Source organism: Poecile atricapillus, chromosome 4 (genome assembly GCF_030490865.1).
Source record: "Poecile atricapillus isolate bPoeAtr1 chromosome 4, bPoeAtr1.hap1, whole genome shotgun sequence".
NCBI lineage: Eukaryota > Metazoa > Chordata > Aves > Passeriformes > Paridae > Poecile > Poecile atricapillus.
In genome coordinates this window covers 30,164,140-30,182,820 of record NC_081252.1, presented here as the reverse complement: position 1 = coordinate 30,182,820, position 18,681 = coordinate 30,164,140, and the positions used below count along the sequence as shown (strand labels likewise).

The following is an 18,681-nucleotide window of genomic DNA, read 5'->3' as shown; positions in this document are numbered from 1 at the left end:
AACCCAAAACACCAAGTGACCAAATCACTTTTAAAGCTATTTATTGCAATTTTTAAAACTTTAGTGGTCAAAAATACCCAGGTGCTATGGAGTAACTAAATGTTGGTATCAGCTTTGAAAGGGTATCTCCAATCTACACCAAACCAAGGTCAGTCCTTGTCACTGATTTCCTGGATGGGAAGCCTCAGGTGCAGCGGTTGGCGCAGACGCCTTAGTGATTCTTCTGCCTGCCAGTGAAAGAGAGAGGGAGAGTTCATCCTTCTGCAGCCTCTGTTTTCTCCTCTTTCACACATGCACTCTTTTCTCAGAAGGCACTGGTCTTCAGCAAGGAACCAAACCAGTCAAAAGGAGGATGGGGAACACTGACAGACCTGCTCAGGTCATGCAGAGAGAAGCATGAACCCTGCCCATCACCCCACTCACCCACACCCCAGAGTATTATTTTCATTAATTTCAAATGACAATTAAAAAATTCATATCCCCAAGCCACTGAAAAAGCATCAAACTGCAACATTATGTCAATTATGGCACATGAAATAACACCCTGAGCTGTGGTTTTGAGCTAAAATTAGAGGTAGTTTCCATTTTCTTTTTTGAGATATTATTGAACACTGGGCTGTCAAGATGGGATGGAGGAGTAATAATTGAAGAGTGAGAGATCTGCTACAACTATTTCATGAAGGCCATCAAATTTTTCCGAGGTACACATACCACCTTTTCTGTCCAATCACCCATATTCTGTAAATCTAAGTAAGTCTTTTAGCTAAGGAATAAGGTTATGATGTCAAATGCTGAACTCTGCAAGGCAATCTCCTTCCAAAGAAGGGAGGAGATGGGTTTACCACAGCAGTGCAGCAAACATACTGTGCCTAAAATAAATAAAGTTACTGCATTAAATGGTAAAAAATGCAACATTACTTAGAGTATGCAAAAAATAGATGTCATGCTGATAAACTGACTGGTTTTAAATTAAATTCATGAAGGTCTCCCTTTCTGATGACCTACAGAAGTAGTTTATACATCAAAAGCAAACACTATGATTATCTGAACAGCTGAAACTGGCTGATAAGCAATATACTGTTTTGATAACAAGCCTTCAGGTTAATTCTCTGTTATCTGAGAGTTTGCTGAAAAAGTCTAAAGCCAGAAGTGGTGTCATTATTGAAGGACTGTACTTAAATACCTCTGCTAGGTCGTCTTTGAGCTTGTTGTATCGTTCCACATTAAAACGCTGCTTTTTGGATTTGCGGTAGAAGTAGTGGAGGAACTGCCTGTCCTTAGCATGAGGATAAATGTAGTCCTGGGAAAGGAAGGAGAATATGGATTTGTGGTTAGCAAGGAAACTGACTGGAGGTCAGCACATTAGAAACTCAGCCTGTTTCAGGAGGACTTACCTTGTCCAGCACCCATGTATGTTTTGTAAAGAGGCTACAGATGAAGTTATGCTCTTATGGGCCATAAGGGCTTTTAAAACACATAGTAAGAGTCATTTCTATCATGTCTGAAGGAGTTTTCAGTTACAATAAAGACATAGCATCATCTTCATGACTGGAGCCACCTCAGTCAATGGAGTCTACTTCCAAGGAGTCAAAGTTCAGGAACTACTTTTTGAGGACTTATTTGAAAGTCCTAAACAATGGCATCAGCAGGTGTTCAAAAAAAACAAGGAGTAAGCTCTTTATATGCTCACAAAAAGTAGGAATGGCTTAGCCCTTCTTAAAAACCAGTCAGAAGGAGTAAAACTCACATTCTGAGCCAGCTCTTCATAAAAACAGATGCATCTCCCCTTTTCACTGAAGGAACCTAATGTCTCACAAGGTCTATAGATCCACTGGTACAATGGAAGAAAGTGCTGGTTACTCTTCCATGTAATTCCACAACAAAAAGAGTTTGGCATCACAGAAAGTTCAACATCAGGATGTCCACTTTGAGAGTAAAGTACAGAGCTAAAACAGGACAAAGAAACACTTCTCAAAGTCTTAACAGGATTTCAGAACAAGTCTGTATTGTGAAGCTAAGATCTCAGCAAACTTTTTGCTTTTACACAATGCTTGCTTCCTGCTCCATTTCAGCTGTCCTACGTTTACCTCCATTCATTCTAATTCATGGAAAAGCAGATTATGAAGAGCAGAGCAGTAACATTTTTTCAGGCACTAAATATATTTCAGTATATTTCAGTAATTCAGCTGCCAGAGTTCCAAACAGTTTGATACCCTGCCCTGTATATACATAAACTCCAGCAAATAAAAACTACTGTTGGATGATTTGCTGCTGTAAGGCAGCATTCACAAACTGGCACAGGACTACCAGTTGCTCTCCCATTACTGCAGTGACCAAGGTGCCATTTACTATGCAAAGTGATCTATAAACATTTTAAAGGAAAGACTTCTTTCCTCACTTTTCATTCCCCAGGTTATGAAATCTTACTGACAGTAGTTATGCTCAGTAGCTGGCCTGCAGCTCATGTGCAGCAGTACCTGCTTGATTATGCATGATGTAATGTTTATATCCAGACACATTAGGGATCAAACAAGTCCCTGTCTGATGGCAAGGCCTTACTGAATTCTCCTTCATCAGAGCTCAAACATGGTGATTCACAGAATCAGTTTTCCTCCTTTTCAATGTTCCAGACATTTAGAAGACAAGGACTCACCTGCTTGGTGAGAACAAAGTAGGCGTAGAAAGCCATGGCACTCCCGTAGGTGATGAAGTATGTGACTGGCTCCATGATGTCCCAAGAGTAGACCCACCATGTGAGCCATGCCAACGCTCCCCCCTGAGTTGACATCAGAGCTAGGCCAACCCATAAAAGCCTGGAGGTTTTTGCATCTGCGCTGTCCACGATTCTGGCTTTCATCTGAAGAAAAGAAATGCAGAAACTTGCTCATATAAACGTAAGTGCTCCTCTGGTGAACAGTTCCTCAACTATGTTTTCTCCCCCTGGACTAGATCCTTTCTCAGGATCTCTTACCAGCACCTCTTACTGACTTACCCTGCTGAGAAAACAAAAGCACTGAAGTCCAAGGGCAACCAGATCTTCTTGCCATTGTGCACCAAGAATTCCTGCTTTTAATTTTCCCCTTTGGATTACTAGGGATCTGTATGTGTTGGATTTCCATTTGCCATTCAAGGCAGTTCTGGGTAACACTGAGGCTGGCTCTCATAAAGCAGGAGTCCTGTTGTCCACTATCCTAAGCCATGGATGATGTCAACCCCACTACTATGTTTTTTTGCTGTCATGGGTATTCAGAACTCATAAAGCAACAGGTGACTTTCAAGGACATTTCAACAAATGGCCTTTCAATCTCAATACTAGCCATGTTCATGACAGCTTTCTCCAGGTGTTGTGTTTCTACCCCATTAATGTCCACAACAGGAAGAAAAACAACTGAATTGAAAATAAATTGCATTCTTGAGTTGACCTCGTTAACATAACAAACAGAACGGACACACCCTAGCCATTCATGCTGATTTTCTTCTGTCACAGGACTTAATTCTGATGAAAGGGAATGCTTACAAGTTAAAAAAAAAAAAGTACCCCCACTTTCCAACCTGTTCAAGAGGCAGCAGCTCTCCTTTCAGATGGTCCAGTTTCTGTAGCAATTCTCTCTCTTTCCTGATCTGGTGATCTTCTAAATGTAGAGCTACAAACAGTCTGTGAACCAAGGATTTGATATCTTCCATTTCAGTAGCATGCTCACTACTCAGCTTATCTGAAAAGAAAATATTTGTCATATAAACCATTTCAAGAACACACCCTTCTTCATTCTCTCCCCACCTCCAACCCCAAAAGTAGGACCATCCAATGGTAAAAAGACAAAGCCAAAGGGAAACATCATTCTCCCAGGTCCCAGTTTTCTGAGGCTTCCCATGCCTTTCACTAAATGAAGTGAAATGATCAGTTACAAAGAATTGCTCTTACCTTTTACAGGAGGTGACACACTGTATGCTGTGTTGTTGATAACAAGCTTAAAGTCATTCATCAATAAGACCTCCATCAAGGTTGCATCAGAGACTTTGCTACCATCTGCAGAAGAAAGATTTCAGTTCTAGATCACTTATCATAAGGAGTTTTAAACATTAGCAGATAACCCTGCAGAAAAGTTCTGGGGTTCTTCACTAAAAATGTGAAGATGGAAGATGGGAATGGAAGCAACTCTACTTTTAGAACTGGTAGCTAATACTAAACAGTCAGGAAGAACACATGGTGTGATTCTTGGGGCTGTCCTGTGGAGGGAATGGAGTTGAACTTAGATGCTCTGAAGAACTCTTTTCTACATTTTTTTTAATGCAGAAATTTATATTAATGGTACCCCACAAATGTTTCATGCAATTTTACAGCTCCTACCAAAAAGGAGCTCTGGATTCATTAGCAGGAGCGTGTAACAGTGTCTGCCAGGAGCACACTGGGGTTCAGAGGGCCCAAAAGCACCAAGAGCCACACACCACTGCTGCTGGCCACATCACTGTGGCATGAGAGTTTGACAAACTGTGGCATGAGGGTTTGAAAAGCTATGGAGCAGCTGCCCCACAGTAGTGTTTGAGATGATTCTCATTTTCTACACACAAAATGGGCACCTTCCCCTGCCCTTGCCAAGGGCTGGGCAGAGCTTTACTCACAAGATGTATAACCAAACAGGCTACAAAATACCAAGATTTTTTTACATAGATACTTATCACAGTGCTACTGCCCCAGCTCCTCCACTTGTCCTCACACAGCCCCTACAGAAAGGCTTCACAGACAACCCCACATCTGCAATTATTTGTTCACCAGAACCCTGTCCTCAGGCACCATCTGATGAAGTTTAGACTACTGAACTCTGCAAGCAAATGCCCCAGCTGGCTCGCCTCCCCACTCTGTGTGGGTAGCAAAGCAAACCCAGAAGCCGATCACTTTCAATCCAAAATTTTAATGTGCCCATCCACTCATTTCTCTTTTCTTTTCCAGTGTAATAAAACATCAAGGCTCATTTGCATGTACATTATTAAGGTGATATTTATAACTCTTTCTCTAACATTTAAGGGAAAAACGCTTTTCAGAAGAAGTGCCAGACAGGCTCTTTGTTCTGGATGTTCAAAATACACCACTGATTTATTAACCTGTGCAACCTTTTATTAACTGAAAAGAAGAAAAGTTTTGAGGAAAGGGAGGTATTTTATTTTAGAAAATCCCCCACAGGGTTTAAGCAAAGGCTACTTTCAATCCTGTATCTAAAAGCAAGTGTTCCGATGTGGACAAAGGGTCATTTTTTGTCTACAAAAGGTTTGCAGGATGAAAACCAAATCCACAGATAATGAAAACGAGTCATCATACACAGCACCGATGACTTCAGCAAAGGCTAGGTTTCGTTTAATGGTTAAATGACACAGAAGTGTGCCTACACTAAATCAAAACTTAGTAATTTTTCTTTAATAATTAATGTTTAAGTTCAACTCTCAGTACTTGACCAACAGTTTCTCCTTACAGTATCAGTTTCCTAATAAATTAAACATGTCAGCTGTTCTATAACATTACAATTGCCCTGACAAATACAGAGCAGAGAACTATTCTGTTTTAATCTAAGTATCCCCAAATCAGAGGGGACAGGAGTGTGTTTAAACAGATCTGCTGCCTGTCCATGCCAAAAATGCCGGATTTGTAAGTTTCTTGCAGGAATTACCTCATGCTTCACAAGGGACCCATGTTTGCACTGAAGCAGGAACAGTTAGCTTTTGCTGATATAGCAGAGAGGAAAGCGATCCAGCAGTGAATCCCAAACACTCCTGTCCTGGATGTCTGCACAACAGCAGTACCCAAAGGTTTACTGCTGTCAGCACAAGTTCTGCCTCACCCCACTAAGAAATCCTTTTTAGGGCAAAACTTCTGTGCTAAGGGGAAGGGCAGCTGCTCACAATGACCAGTTCTTACAGTGGCTTCTGAAGATAAAGAGTATTTTAGGAAATTATCTTCAAGAGAATTTTCTACTTTTGCTCCCTAGCAGACATTGTCAAAACACAGCAAAACAAGACCAAAAAAACCCAACACCAAAGCTCTCGTGTATATGAAGCTCCTGAAGCTTCACACTGGGATCCACGCAGATCACACCTCCACTGCTCCACAAGATACCTATAAACTGCTCTGTGGGGTATTTTCCTGTTTTACTACATATGCCCACAAAAGAAAGTAAAGCAGCTTCTCTTAGGTCTGTGGCTTTCTGACCTCTTGGGAACATCAGTCTATTTTCAGTTTCTTTAAAAGCTCCTGCAGCCCTCTGTAGTATCAATCAGAAAGAAGAGAACATTATGAATCCACCCAGCTATGAAAACCGGACCAGCCTTCACTGACAGCATCCTTACTGATGCTTATGTGTTACCTGCTGCTAAATAAATATTTCCATAGATATGTAGGTAACCTTATTTTTCTTTCTTTTTACCATGGAGGATGAGGAAAGAAAGAGGTGTCAAGGAAATCAGGAGCATTACAAAGAGAAGCTAATTGAAAAAGATAACAGAGGACACTACTGGCATAAAAGGAGAGTTACAGTAATAGATCCAATTCTGTAATTTTAATCAGCCTTTTCAAGAGGACTCAGTTACTAACCCTGAAACAACAGTAAAGCCTAGAAGCATTCAAGAGCTACTTCAACAGCAACAGTGCTAAACCTGATGGAGGACTGAACTTATGCTCCAAAACAGAAGTACAATCCATTTGAAAAGGAATGCATTTGTTTTGGGGAATAACAGAAATACAGGATACCTGTTGCAAAGACTTCAGCTCTCTCAATTCCTTTATCTTCTCTTTGCACATCCTGCAGGAATGCTCCTACAGTGGTCACTACTGGCTTGACAGTGAACTGACAGCGTTCACTTCTTGTGGGCAGCATAAGAGTTATCACAGGAAGACCATGTCTGTAATTAATAGTTACTTCTGGGGGGTAAAAAAAGAAAACTAAGTGAAAAAGTTGCATTGTAGGTTGTAGTTTCATGTAAAGCTGGTTCTAAAACACAGGATAAATAAGGAAAATTAGACAAAACACTTCTAGATTTTTAAAATTAATATAGTACTTCTATTTCTGGAAGACATATCTAAAACCATGCAGCTAATGTTATGCCACAGACTCTCATAAAATAAATAAAAAGCTTGTTGACACTGATGGGAAGGGGGAAAAGTTGCTGTGAAAGCTTACCATCAGATGGCACCAGCGTGCTGTAAGGTGCTCCTTCCAGGCCCCTCCAAGCCCCGGTGTGCCTCCAGAGTCCCACCTGCAGCATGGACACAAGGGAACTTGCCTTAGAATAGTTGGGATGCAAGGTGTACCTGGTTAAAGGCAGCACCCAGCCTGTCACAGTGATCTGCTTCCGTGTGATCTGACATCAGAGATGCCTGCCTGAATGTAAAAGGTGAAACCATCCTTACAGAAATCACGACTGTGTTAAAGGTATTATGGTATTGCCCATAGAAAAACTTCTTGTCTTTTGTGGTTTAATTAACTCAAGGGAAAAAGGGAAGGGGAAGGAAAGAAAGAGAAAAAAAAAATTGCAGTGTTTCTGAAGTGCTTCATGCAACTCTTGCAATAAACCTCTCCTCTCTTCTCTGCACAAAACAGCTGCTTGAAAAACCTCTACCTTGCGACGCCTAAAGGCAGAATTCCACAGTGTAACTTCCCTTCAGTGAAGACTCACTGCTGAATTGTGAACAACAATCACAAATAAAATAATAAGGGACTTCGGTCACTACCTGTTGCTTCATAATTACATACCGTATAGCAAAAGCTGGCTGTTGAGATTTGTGCTGCTAAAGGACAGTGACAACAATACAGACTGAAGATCTTTTATGTTTTAAATATGAATGGCTGTTTCAACTGCATGCTGAGAGATGCTGCTGCAACCACCAGCACCACTGTGCTCTGGTACCACACTGAAGGAGGCACAGCCAGATGCAGTGAGTACCCTCTCTGCCCTGGGACAGCAATGACAGCAGGTTTTTGAGCCTGAGGGTCACACACCAAAGCTTGCCCCTTCCAGAGACACTGGGAAAAACCATCAGTACACTTCAACACAGTCACATCAAAACACAGGAGGCAAACTGCTCTGATTAGAGCCATTACTTAAAGCTGTCCACCCAGGCTGTGGAAGGTGCAATGCTGATTTGCTTCTACAGCTAATCTCCCTGCACAAGGAGAGGGACAATTTTATTGCAGTGATTTCACACAACAGATGTTATTGCTATAAACTAAGTGTAAACTAAGGTAAAAGGAGGGAAACCACATTCCTGACTAAGCCAGTTAAAAAAACTGTGCATGGGCTGGACCAAGGCCTGGGGTTTGAAATATGATAGCTGGAGAAGGTGGAAAACAATGTGGAGAGATGATAAGGATCGATTTTCCCCTGGTGAGCTTTATAGCTCATCTTTCTGAAGGCCAAAACATTTCAGAGTCTGCAAGATAATATTCTTTGACAAGGCAGGAAAACAAAACTGTAAATGCACAAGGCCCTGGCTATTCAATATGCCGAACACTGCTCACCACATTCACATGATTTATTTGTTTTTAAAGAAACACAACCTTGGATGTCTGGATAGGAATATGCTATTAGGTTAAATAAAAAGATCATCTATAAATGAATCTGTCTGTTTCAAAGATACTGACACTGCCCTAACTTTTTACCTGGAACAAGCACTTTCCAGGATTTAAAGACAGTAAGCAATTCTGGGAGTTTTCAACATTGAGAAATTTGTGTGTTGTAATTTTCAGGTATCAAAGACAGTCAGAATCCTAGACCAAACAGCAGAATATGTTGAACACGAAAGTATTGCTCAAAGAAAGGTAGACAGTAGGAGTGCAGGAATGCTGACAGCCACCCAGAGCGAGCATGCACCCAGTAACTTGTCTGTTTCTTAAGCAGAGCAAGAGACTTTCACTGGAGCAGGGCACGACACAGCTCATCAGTTCTCACCCCATTTACAGGGAGCACCTGCACCCGCAGAACATTTAGGAACACACAGCCTGGAGCAGGGAGACAGCCCTTAAAGGATCTGCTCTGGAACAGTGCACAGGAAAACTCAGTAGCTTTGAACATAACAGGAACTGCTGTTTCTTCAGGGGGATATACAAGGGATAATAAAGAACTAATTTTAATACAGTTAATGTGTAACTTTGCAATCAGTACCTAGATACTGATCATCCAACACGCCCCAGGCAGTGAACTGCATGCTGCCTGTATTTGAAGGTTACCCATATTCCCAACAAAAGAAATTAATTATCTACTTTACTTATAGAAGAAACAATGCCTTCAACAATTAATGAAAATTCAAGATATTAATATATTAATTTAAAATACTTATTAAATCACATTTACTGAAACAAGATCTTTACAGTAGTTCATTCTATTATTCTTTAGATTTTGACATTACCATTCATGAACCACTGAAAGAATCTCTATATACTAGAGCTGTTCTGTTGGGTTTTTTTTTTAGATTGTCTCTAAATGCAGACTACCCATTAAAATCACCCACAAAGAATAAGAAAGGCAAAAGCCATATAGTTGAACTAATTTCCAAATAATTAGCTCTTTCCGTATTAACCCAGCCCTTCATGCTTCCCAGTTCATCAACCTTAGAGCTATCTTTCTCCCTCTGTTTCTAGATTTAAATCCCCACTTTCAGTGAAGTTATTAAAACATGAGCTCATACCCTACAGCAAATCATTCTGTTCCTTTTGAGATGCTTGGAATGACCCCTATCCTACCCCTGGAAAAGAAATGTTAGTCAGCAAGCACTGCAGCTCAAGGAAGACTTAAACTATGGGACCAAAAGAATGAGACTGCCCTCACAACAACATCAGTGAGAGCTGAAACAGGAATGTATACCCTGAATTAACTGCACCACAACCTCACAAACTCTAAGAAGCACAGCACACTAGTAACAACTCTTATATGCCAGTGCATGAACCTCTTGGCTAATTCCTCTAACCATGCAAAGGCTAAGCAAGCTATTCGACATCTTTCTGCAATTTGAACACACATGTGGCAGAACATCTGGCTAAAACACCTCCAACACAACCACAATTTTGTTCAGGAGTCAAAGGCTCAGGAACAGCATTTAGCTGTGAAACACCCCTTCTGGCTCAGTTATATCTGCTTCCTAATGCAAAATACCTAGGAGCAGCAATTGGCCACATCTCTTGACTCAGTTCAAGGCATGGACTCTCCTGGGAGTGAATTCTCATGAGGATTTAAGGCACAGAGTGTTAATTGTGATAAAAATAAACCAACATATTCTGTTAAAAATACCAGTTGGTATAAAACAGAAAACATATAAGCAGTTTAAAGAAGTACTTCCTCTGCTAAGGGTGTCTCTGGTCTCTAACAGCAGAGAAGTTGCCACTGTCAAGTCAAGAGCGAAAATTTCAACAATCTGGTGGTTTACAGCAAAGCTTTATGGACTAATGCAGTAGCATAACTGAGCTGGAAAACCAGGCAGCCAGACATGATGAGTGGGAGAGACTGGAATAGAAATACTGTATTTTTCACTTTTGGGAGTGGCAAATGACTGAACCTACCTACACTGCAGTTTCTGGAGCCAGCTGATCCAAATCACCTACCTCTTATGATGTTGAGTGATTGTTCCTGCAAACTTAAGCTCAAATTCACTTGTGACCAGTTATGTCTAAGAAGCTGGTATCATTACCAGCTTTATCATATAAGGCAAAATGAAAGCCTCTGATCTTCCTCAGCACTACATATGCAGACAGTAACCTCATCAGGAACCCGAACTTCTGTAGAAAATTGTAATGTGGGTGGGAAGAGAGAGAGCATAGAAGTAAAAACATTTTTCACACCAAGAAAGTTATCTTGAAAACAGAATTCTACAAAAAGATGTTATTGGGACACTTTTTGAATTATTGTTTACTTAATTTTAAGTTACCACACCAAAATATTGTAACAAATCTGAATCAAAATGCAGCTAGCCAGCACACATATTTTTGAAATTTTTGTCTTTGCTAATATGCATCTTGGAAGATATGATAGTTTCTGATTGTTATTTCAACAGCAAAAGTACTGCAATGTTTCCTCAACATTCAAGTCCTCAATAATTTGCATTGATTAGAGAAAGCAACCGAAAACAGAGTCAGCTCAACTCTGTGCCCTCTTCCTGAAGGGACATGCAATACTACACAGTGAAGTACTATATTCCCTCAGTGTGAGATCCTTTAGAGACTGCCCCAAGTCAAACTCATGAGTAGTCTTCACCAAAAATAATGCAGACTGTTACATAAATGGTCTCCCACAGTCTCATTTCCTTCTCTCTGAGGCAATGAGAAGAATCTGATATGGCAAATATATGACAATAATAAAATGCCCTACTGCACAAAGCACAAGCAATTTACCCTTCATTACACTGCAGTAAAACACATTCTAATTAAAACGTATCTTGCAGTGTGCTTTTCTGTAGCAGTGTAGTGTTACAGGCAGAAGAGGAGAGCTCAGTTGTCTCCTGGAGTCCTTGTCCAACACCTGGTACAGCTCCCTCCACACAGCTACTGAAGAGGACTGCAGGAAAGGAGCAGGAGGAGACAATTCATGGAGGAAACTAGTAGTTGCAATGCCTAAGAAGGAATTTTGGAGCCTTTTTTTCCAACAAGCCAACATCCCCAGTATCCACTGTTCTCACATCCTGATCTCACCCTGTTTGTGCAGCAGAGTGCAGGGCAAGTCACCTCCCTGGATGTTGCCTGCTTGTACGGGCAGGAGAAAAATGAGGGCAGGTACGTGTTAGCCACCGTTCAGTGAAGGCATGTGCTATAAATAGCTATGTATATTTTCCATATTGACTTACCTGTTTTTCTGATAAACACACTTAGAAGTTCTCTGCAGATTCATTATGTTGGCTCCTGTCTGATTCTCCGAGGGAAACCAACCGAGATTAATTAATTACAGACTAACAATCTGCAGTTTCAGAATAATCTACAGATATTTCAGAATGGTTTAAAACCAAGGGACAGGAGGAAAAAAAGCAAGTGCTGCCACAGTCTTACTAAGTTTGCATATCATGCACAACCAAGCTAACCAAGAATGAATCATTGTTCCAACCAAGTTCACAAAAAGTACACGTAAGGTATTTCCCTTTTTAAAATGAGTCACTAAGACAATTTTGGAGATATGTGCTGTTAAATTTCTATGCTGGTTTTGTAAGCAATCCTACATGATCAGGAAAATAAGACATATGGAGCCCTAACAACCACCTACAATCATCTTACAAGTACCCATTTGAGATACAGATGATTTCTCTCTTAATAACTTTTCATTTGTCTTTCTTTACACTTTAAGGATTGCCATTGTTTCTTCACTGGTTCCAGAACTGATTTAGATGATCAGGCAACAACAGCCTCTATGCAAACAGCAGCTTCAGAGCACATCACTCAGATTAAGCCATCGCTCAGATTTCTGGAAGCCCAACTTAAATTAAACCCAACTCAAACAAAATCCCTTCAACACACATGTCACTCATTCTGTCGTAATACTCCTATACCAATACACCCCGATGCAGCTAAGGACTTTTGACACCTGGGAGTATTTAAGATATATTTCTCTTTCCTAGGACAAAAAAAAACAAAAAGAGGACAGATTTTTTTTCTTTTCCTGAGAGTTTTCCTGTCTCAAATGGGCCATGCAGCAAATAGCTTCTCTCAGCTGTTCCAAAAGGCACTGTCGGAACTACACTGCAGCATTTATATTTCAACACATTTACATTTCAATCCTTTTAATGCATCTAACTTGAAATCTGCAATATTTTTAACCCCTTCCTCAGTACAAATCAACTGTAAAAGAAATAACCAGCAGGTCTCTTCCAGCAAAGCAGTAGCTTCAACAGCAGTATGTATGTTCCAGTGATCTTGAAGAAGCAAGAGCAATACAGGATTCATATTGCTTTTCCTCAAAACTCACTTGCCTTACAGCACTGTTAAAACCCAATAAAACAGCCCAAGCAATCAAAATTTTTATTTCATGTGGCTGTTATTTTTTGTGCCTTTATCATCCCTGCTGATCTTTCATTTCCTGCCTCTGCTCAGATTCGAAGAACAGCTAACCACCAGATTTAATCAGCCAAACACTACCAATGACCAAAATGACAGCTATGATAAGTACATTGAGGCAACTGGCCATCAAAAACCTCTTTTGTGAAGGTCCAGCAGGTCACCCATCACTGCAGCAGGGTTTTGCCAGGGAGACCTTCCACCTAATCTCCCACTGGGCAGATGTGCATCCTCCAGCTGCATTCTGCTCCCTCACTACTCCTCTGTGCTCTCTCATCCACTCCCTGCCTATATGCACACCCCACTGCACTGGCTGCATGCACGGAGGGGAGAGAATCCATTGTGCAACAAGTGCAAAAGTCCCTCTTCTTGAGGAAGTGTATCTCACTAAGGTCATCTGACTACACCAGGCACCTGTGGATGCAGAGCTCTAGGGAAGCACCAAGATTTGCATCCACATCGTTTTACAAGCCATAAAAACAGATGCTGAAAACACTGACATTTCAAGCAGGCTGAAATTAAGTCTTGCCCTCCTCTAACCAAAAGTATTATTTCAGTAACTCCTCACTGCAGTGACTCCTCACTGCAAAGAAGCAACACCAGAAGTGCTGAGGAGATGAGAAGGATGAACATTAGCTGACAGCATCTGCCTATGGTATCTTCTGGAGACTACTATGAAGGTACAGATATTCCCCCTTTTCAAAACAAGCTGATCTCCAAACCAGTGTAAAAACACTCCTAAAAACAAGACAGTTGCATTTTTAGGAGCAGCACCACTGTGTCTTATTATTTTATTTATTTTATCAATATCATTTTTTCTTCTCTTCCTACAAAGAAAAGCAGATTTTAAATCTCTTCTGAGTCTAAAGTGTTACATTATTGGAAATATCGCATCTTCATCCAGTTTCAATGAAGTCTGCTTGTCTGAAAGCTGCTGTTCTTCCCAATCTACTTTATTTTCAGAGGGAAAGACAGGATGGAACACCTCAAATGTAGTTTGCAAATCACACAGGGCTAAGTATTTGAGAGGGAGGGATTATAGCATGAAAATGTATTAGTGCTTTATCAAAAGAAAAAGCAAGCCTACATACAAGAGCTGTACCATCTGTACCCAAAATAGTCTTGCTCAAAAGACTAATCTGCCAGCACAGACAGGATTTTTAATTTGTCCCACAGAAGTGCATAATTTCTTTTCTTCCACTCCCTGAAAACTTAACTGCACTATTCTATTCTCTAAAGCAGAGAAACTTTGCTCTCTTGAAGAGCATTTCCCACAGCTAGCAATTTCTCCTGCCCAAACACCATCACCCCTAAGGCAGAAGTTTTCTTGTCAATGCAGACTGTTAATTATTATTTGGAGGGGCAGGAAAATGTTAGGGATCAAATCTAAGACAACAGAGGACAGTAACAGTCCACGTCTGGCTTAGACACATTTAGATTTGCTTTAAATTACGCTGGGACTATCTGTTGTTGCACTATTAGAGAAGTTTCTCTTTTTTCTCCTGCCACAACAATTCCAGAAATGTATTGTCTAAATCATTACTCAAAAATTGCACATCATATATTGATGGTTTTAGAAACACCATATTTCCCTTTTTTTTTTGTCTTTAAAGGTCTGCAATTAGACTAGCCCAAACACCTAAGAACTCATGTTTTTTTGCAGGCAGCTGTAAATAGGTACCTTTCCAAAGGGAAAACACATATTTCTTCTGATTGCTTGTCTACAGAAAAAAAAAAAGTAAAAAAGAAAAAAATGTAGGAGCAGAACAAAAAACTGACAGACTAGATCAAATCAAATGCCCGTCTCTACTAGCAGCTGGCATTAGGATGTAGACATACTGTATCCTTTATAACAGATAGTTATAAAGCAATTCCAAAATGGAACTTAGTTTATATTCCAGCTTTATATGCTGCTACACTCCTGTGGATGCTCAAATTACTTGCAGGGAGTACAGAAGACACTTTTTACCCTTGTTAGAAAGTAACCCAAGAAAACAAAGGCACAAGAACTGAAGTAAACAGAGAATCCTAATACTTTTCCTTTTGATAGTTTCTAATGAATAATGTTTTTTAAAAATGTCTAGGGTAGACACTATGAGAACATCCACAGTGAGCAACCAACTGGAAACTTAAAATCACAACTTCATAGAAACTTCAACAGGTGGTGTCAGAAACCACAGAGCTGCCATTTAAGACAGCCTGACAGCAGAAACACAACGAATTCAGACAAACATAACAAAATCAGACAAAACCAAAGGAAGTAAACATTTCTAAGGAATAAGATGAAAGGGGCAACTACAAATGCATCTGTTTCAAGAGCTTCCAGCCTTCACACACACTGCAGAGCAGTTGCAACAAATTTGGTTTAGCAAGACCAACTTACAGAAGAAGACCACTTCATTCAAAGTCCTTATCAGAAATCTACATTAATAGTTTTAAGACCATGAAACTCATCTAGCAGGCAAGCTTAAAACCATCTACTTGTTTTTTTGAAAGAGAGCTCTGCTGGGAGTAGTAGCTTCAAGAGCATTCCGGACCAAAAAGTAGCCACTGCAGAGGTACCTAGGAAATCCAAGCACTCTGGCATGAAACACTGCCAAGGGTGCAGCCCAACACTTCAGCAAAGGTCCAATCAGCATGTATGTTCCTGGAACTTCTAGACTTGTGTCTGAGGACCCATCACTCCCAAATACTTGTGGACAGAGGTCTCAACATTGCCATCCCCAGAGATGCACCAAAACGTTGTCAGATGTCAAAAAGGAAACATTTTTGCTTTATTTTTTGTTTTCTTTTGAAAATCTATGTTTCCCACTGCTATTCAAGATGCTATTTTAATCTAAAACCGTCAAATGGCTGTGGCTTTGGTGATACTATCCACTTCCGTGTTTCAGCTGTTGGCATCAATGTTTTAAAAACATAATTTAGCTGAACCAGTGACTGAGTTGAACTCATTTGCAACACCAAATCCACCACAGATTTTTACCTTCTTCCTGCAGGAGTAAAAGCACAAAGCATATAGACAGAAATGAAATTCTGAAATCAACAACCAATACTGGTTGTGATACACTGAGCTATTGTTCTGACCTTCAGTTTTACTCTGTATAACATGCTTGCACATTTATCTCTTTCTACAGAGCAGGCAAAGCAAACAAAAAATGAAGTTTTCCTGTAGAGGTTTCTAGTGTTTTTTTCAAAAGCTTACTATCACAAGAGAAACAATCACAAACAGTATAAGAAGATGAAGTTCAAATACAGCCATCACTATCCTCATGCCTCTTTCACAACAGCCACTTTGCAGGACATACCTATCATTTACGGTCTATGTTTCCAGATGGTGGACCTTATTTTTCACATCTTACAATTTTATTTTATTTTTTTTTTTTAACTGTACTGAAACAACACTGGGTTTGGTAGCTTACTGGGAAACCTTGAACATGTTACTGCACCTCTAAGATGGAAATAATGACACTTATTTTGCTCTAGACACTGAGAATACTAAACCACAAACAGCAGCAGGTAGGAGCTCTTACTCAGCCACACCAAATGTGCCATCACTCCATTCACAGTTTATTTTGTGCCATCCTGTTTACAATTTAAAGACATTCTTTTTAGGAGGTGTTAGTAATTGGTATGCTGGGAGTCCAGTTAGGCCTTACTTGTTCCCACCTCCAGTGTGTCAAACTTTAGAATTTGAAATGTATTACTGCACCTTTCTCAGTGTCAGAGAATACTCCTTTACAAAAATGAGGAAGACAGCTTTCAAGTCAATTTTACAAGGACAGTTGGCTTCAAGGATATAAATTGAAGACGAAATGCAATAGACACAACAGCAAAAGGTTTCACATCATGCAAACATATTGACTGCTCAAGAATCCCTTGCAATCAGAAAGAAAAAAAAAACACTTCTTTCTTACCGTCAAGCTAATCTGCCATCTCATACCTCTGTTACATTATGTGTGATTACCCATTTCCTTACAAAATTGCACAGCAGTCAGAGCCCAGCTTTTGTCAAACAGTGAATAGCTGAATTTCTTTCTGTTTTGAACTACCAAGCTGCCAGCCACGGGCGACTTCCAAGCTAATCAGTAATATGTCTCTAGTGCCATAATTAAAAAAAAATAATAATCTCACTTTTGTTTCATAATTAATGTCCTACAAGTAAAAGCAGTGCAATCACCTGTACATGAAAAGAATCAGAAGTAAACCATTTACTCTCTCCAAAGAGCTTAACGACTCAATTATTTTTCTAAGAAAAGGTGGGCAAAGTCTAAAGCTCAGTGTTATCTCTAGAAGATTAAAGCAAAGAATCAAAGAATACTTATTCTTTATTATTCTTTATAATTATTATCCAGAGCTTCATGTTAACTGTTAAAGGTAAATGACAGGCCACATGGCAGAGACTCATACTCTTGTTCTGCCTGGAGCCAAGACAAGCCAACCCAGACCCTGAACTATGGGAAAATGATATCAGAGGCACTTCAACAGCTATTTCATACCTATATATATATATGTATAAATACTTATATCTATAAATAAATATATAATTATAGCCTTCCTGTTCTTAGCTTAAATTAGAAAAGACTGGAAACCAGGTGGATTCTGGTCAGTGAACTCCCCAGTTCACTTCAGAATTCCCTTCCAGTAAGGAACAAAAGTATTATTTTGGCTTGATTCAACTTCATCTTTTTCTGTTTTGCTGCTAAACTGTGCTAGTTATTTTCAAAACATTAACATTTGCATTGCATCCTCACTATTTGGAATCTGTAACTCCTGAAAATGTGGCATCAAGTTTTCCAAAAGTGGTACAGCATTTATTCTTACCAACCAGGAATACAAACACATTCTTTCAAAATCATGCAAGTTGTTTTGACAGTTTCAGTTCTATGTTGACTATGAATCTGTGAATATTTCATGGATGACTGAACTAGAACAACTACCAACAATATCCATCAACTCAGAGCGTGAAGATTTAGCCATGGTCCAGTAGCTAACTGCAAACCTGTATGAATCAAAGTGCTGAAAACCTGTATTTACTTTACACCGCGTAATTCATTTGGATTTTATAAAGTAACTGTAAACTATCTGACTAAATTAACAATGTACTTCACGAGCTGCATTTAAACAAAAAATAAACAGCTCAAATGTAGAAAAGAGGAAGGAAGAGCTTTCTGAAAATTAAACTGAAACAGAGCAAAAATTCTTACAGGGCTGCAGGTTTCCTGTCTCCATGGAGTGTTGTTTCTTTACACCAAACCATTAGCTTTACTTCATATTGCTGTTTAGTCCCTGTCATGGAAAAGTCATGCTCCTGTCTCAGTACAGCCAATGCCTGAGGAGCAGCTGCTTTGGTAGGTCCTGCACTTTCAGCCTATGACAGACAGCAGCTGATTGACACCTGTCAAGGAAGGATAAAGGAGCACCCTAAGACAGCCCCCTGCAGCTCCTCACCCCATGTTCTCTGAAAGATTCCTCTGCTTCAACAGCCTGGCCCTATGTGGTAATCACAGCTGGCATCTGCAATATGAGACAGAATGAGCACCTGGCATCTCGGTCCTTTCCAGTGCTTTATTTGCAACTGCTGGGTGCTCAGGCACAGACAGCAAAGAGCACCTCTGCACAGAACATAACAGCTGCCACTATCTGCAGCTCAACAGCAGAGCAGTGAGCC

General features: G+C 40.1%; 1 protein-coding gene across 1 annotated transcript in view; it reads right to left on the bottom strand.

Moving 5' to 3' along the window:
* Positions 1-28: 28 nt before the first annotated feature.
* Positions 29-18,681, bottom strand: part of MCUB (mitochondrial calcium uniporter dominant negative subunit beta) — a 38,162-nt gene continuing 19,509 nt past the window's right edge. Inside the window, exons 2-8 of the mRNA XM_058838441.1 lie at positions 7,167-7,242; positions 6,737-6,907; positions 3,923-4,027; positions 3,553-3,713; positions 2,654-2,857; positions 1,184-1,300; positions 29-227 (exon numbers count right to left, since the gene is read on the bottom strand). Of these exons, the coding sequence (XP_058694424.1) occupies positions 150-227; positions 1,184-1,300; positions 2,654-2,857; positions 3,553-3,713; positions 3,923-4,027; positions 6,737-6,907; positions 7,167-7,242 (912 nt within the window). The 3' untranslated portion in view covers positions 29-149. The remainder of the gene's footprint in view (positions 228-1,183; positions 1,301-2,653; positions 2,858-3,552; positions 3,714-3,922; positions 4,028-6,736; positions 6,908-7,166; positions 7,243-18,681) is intronic.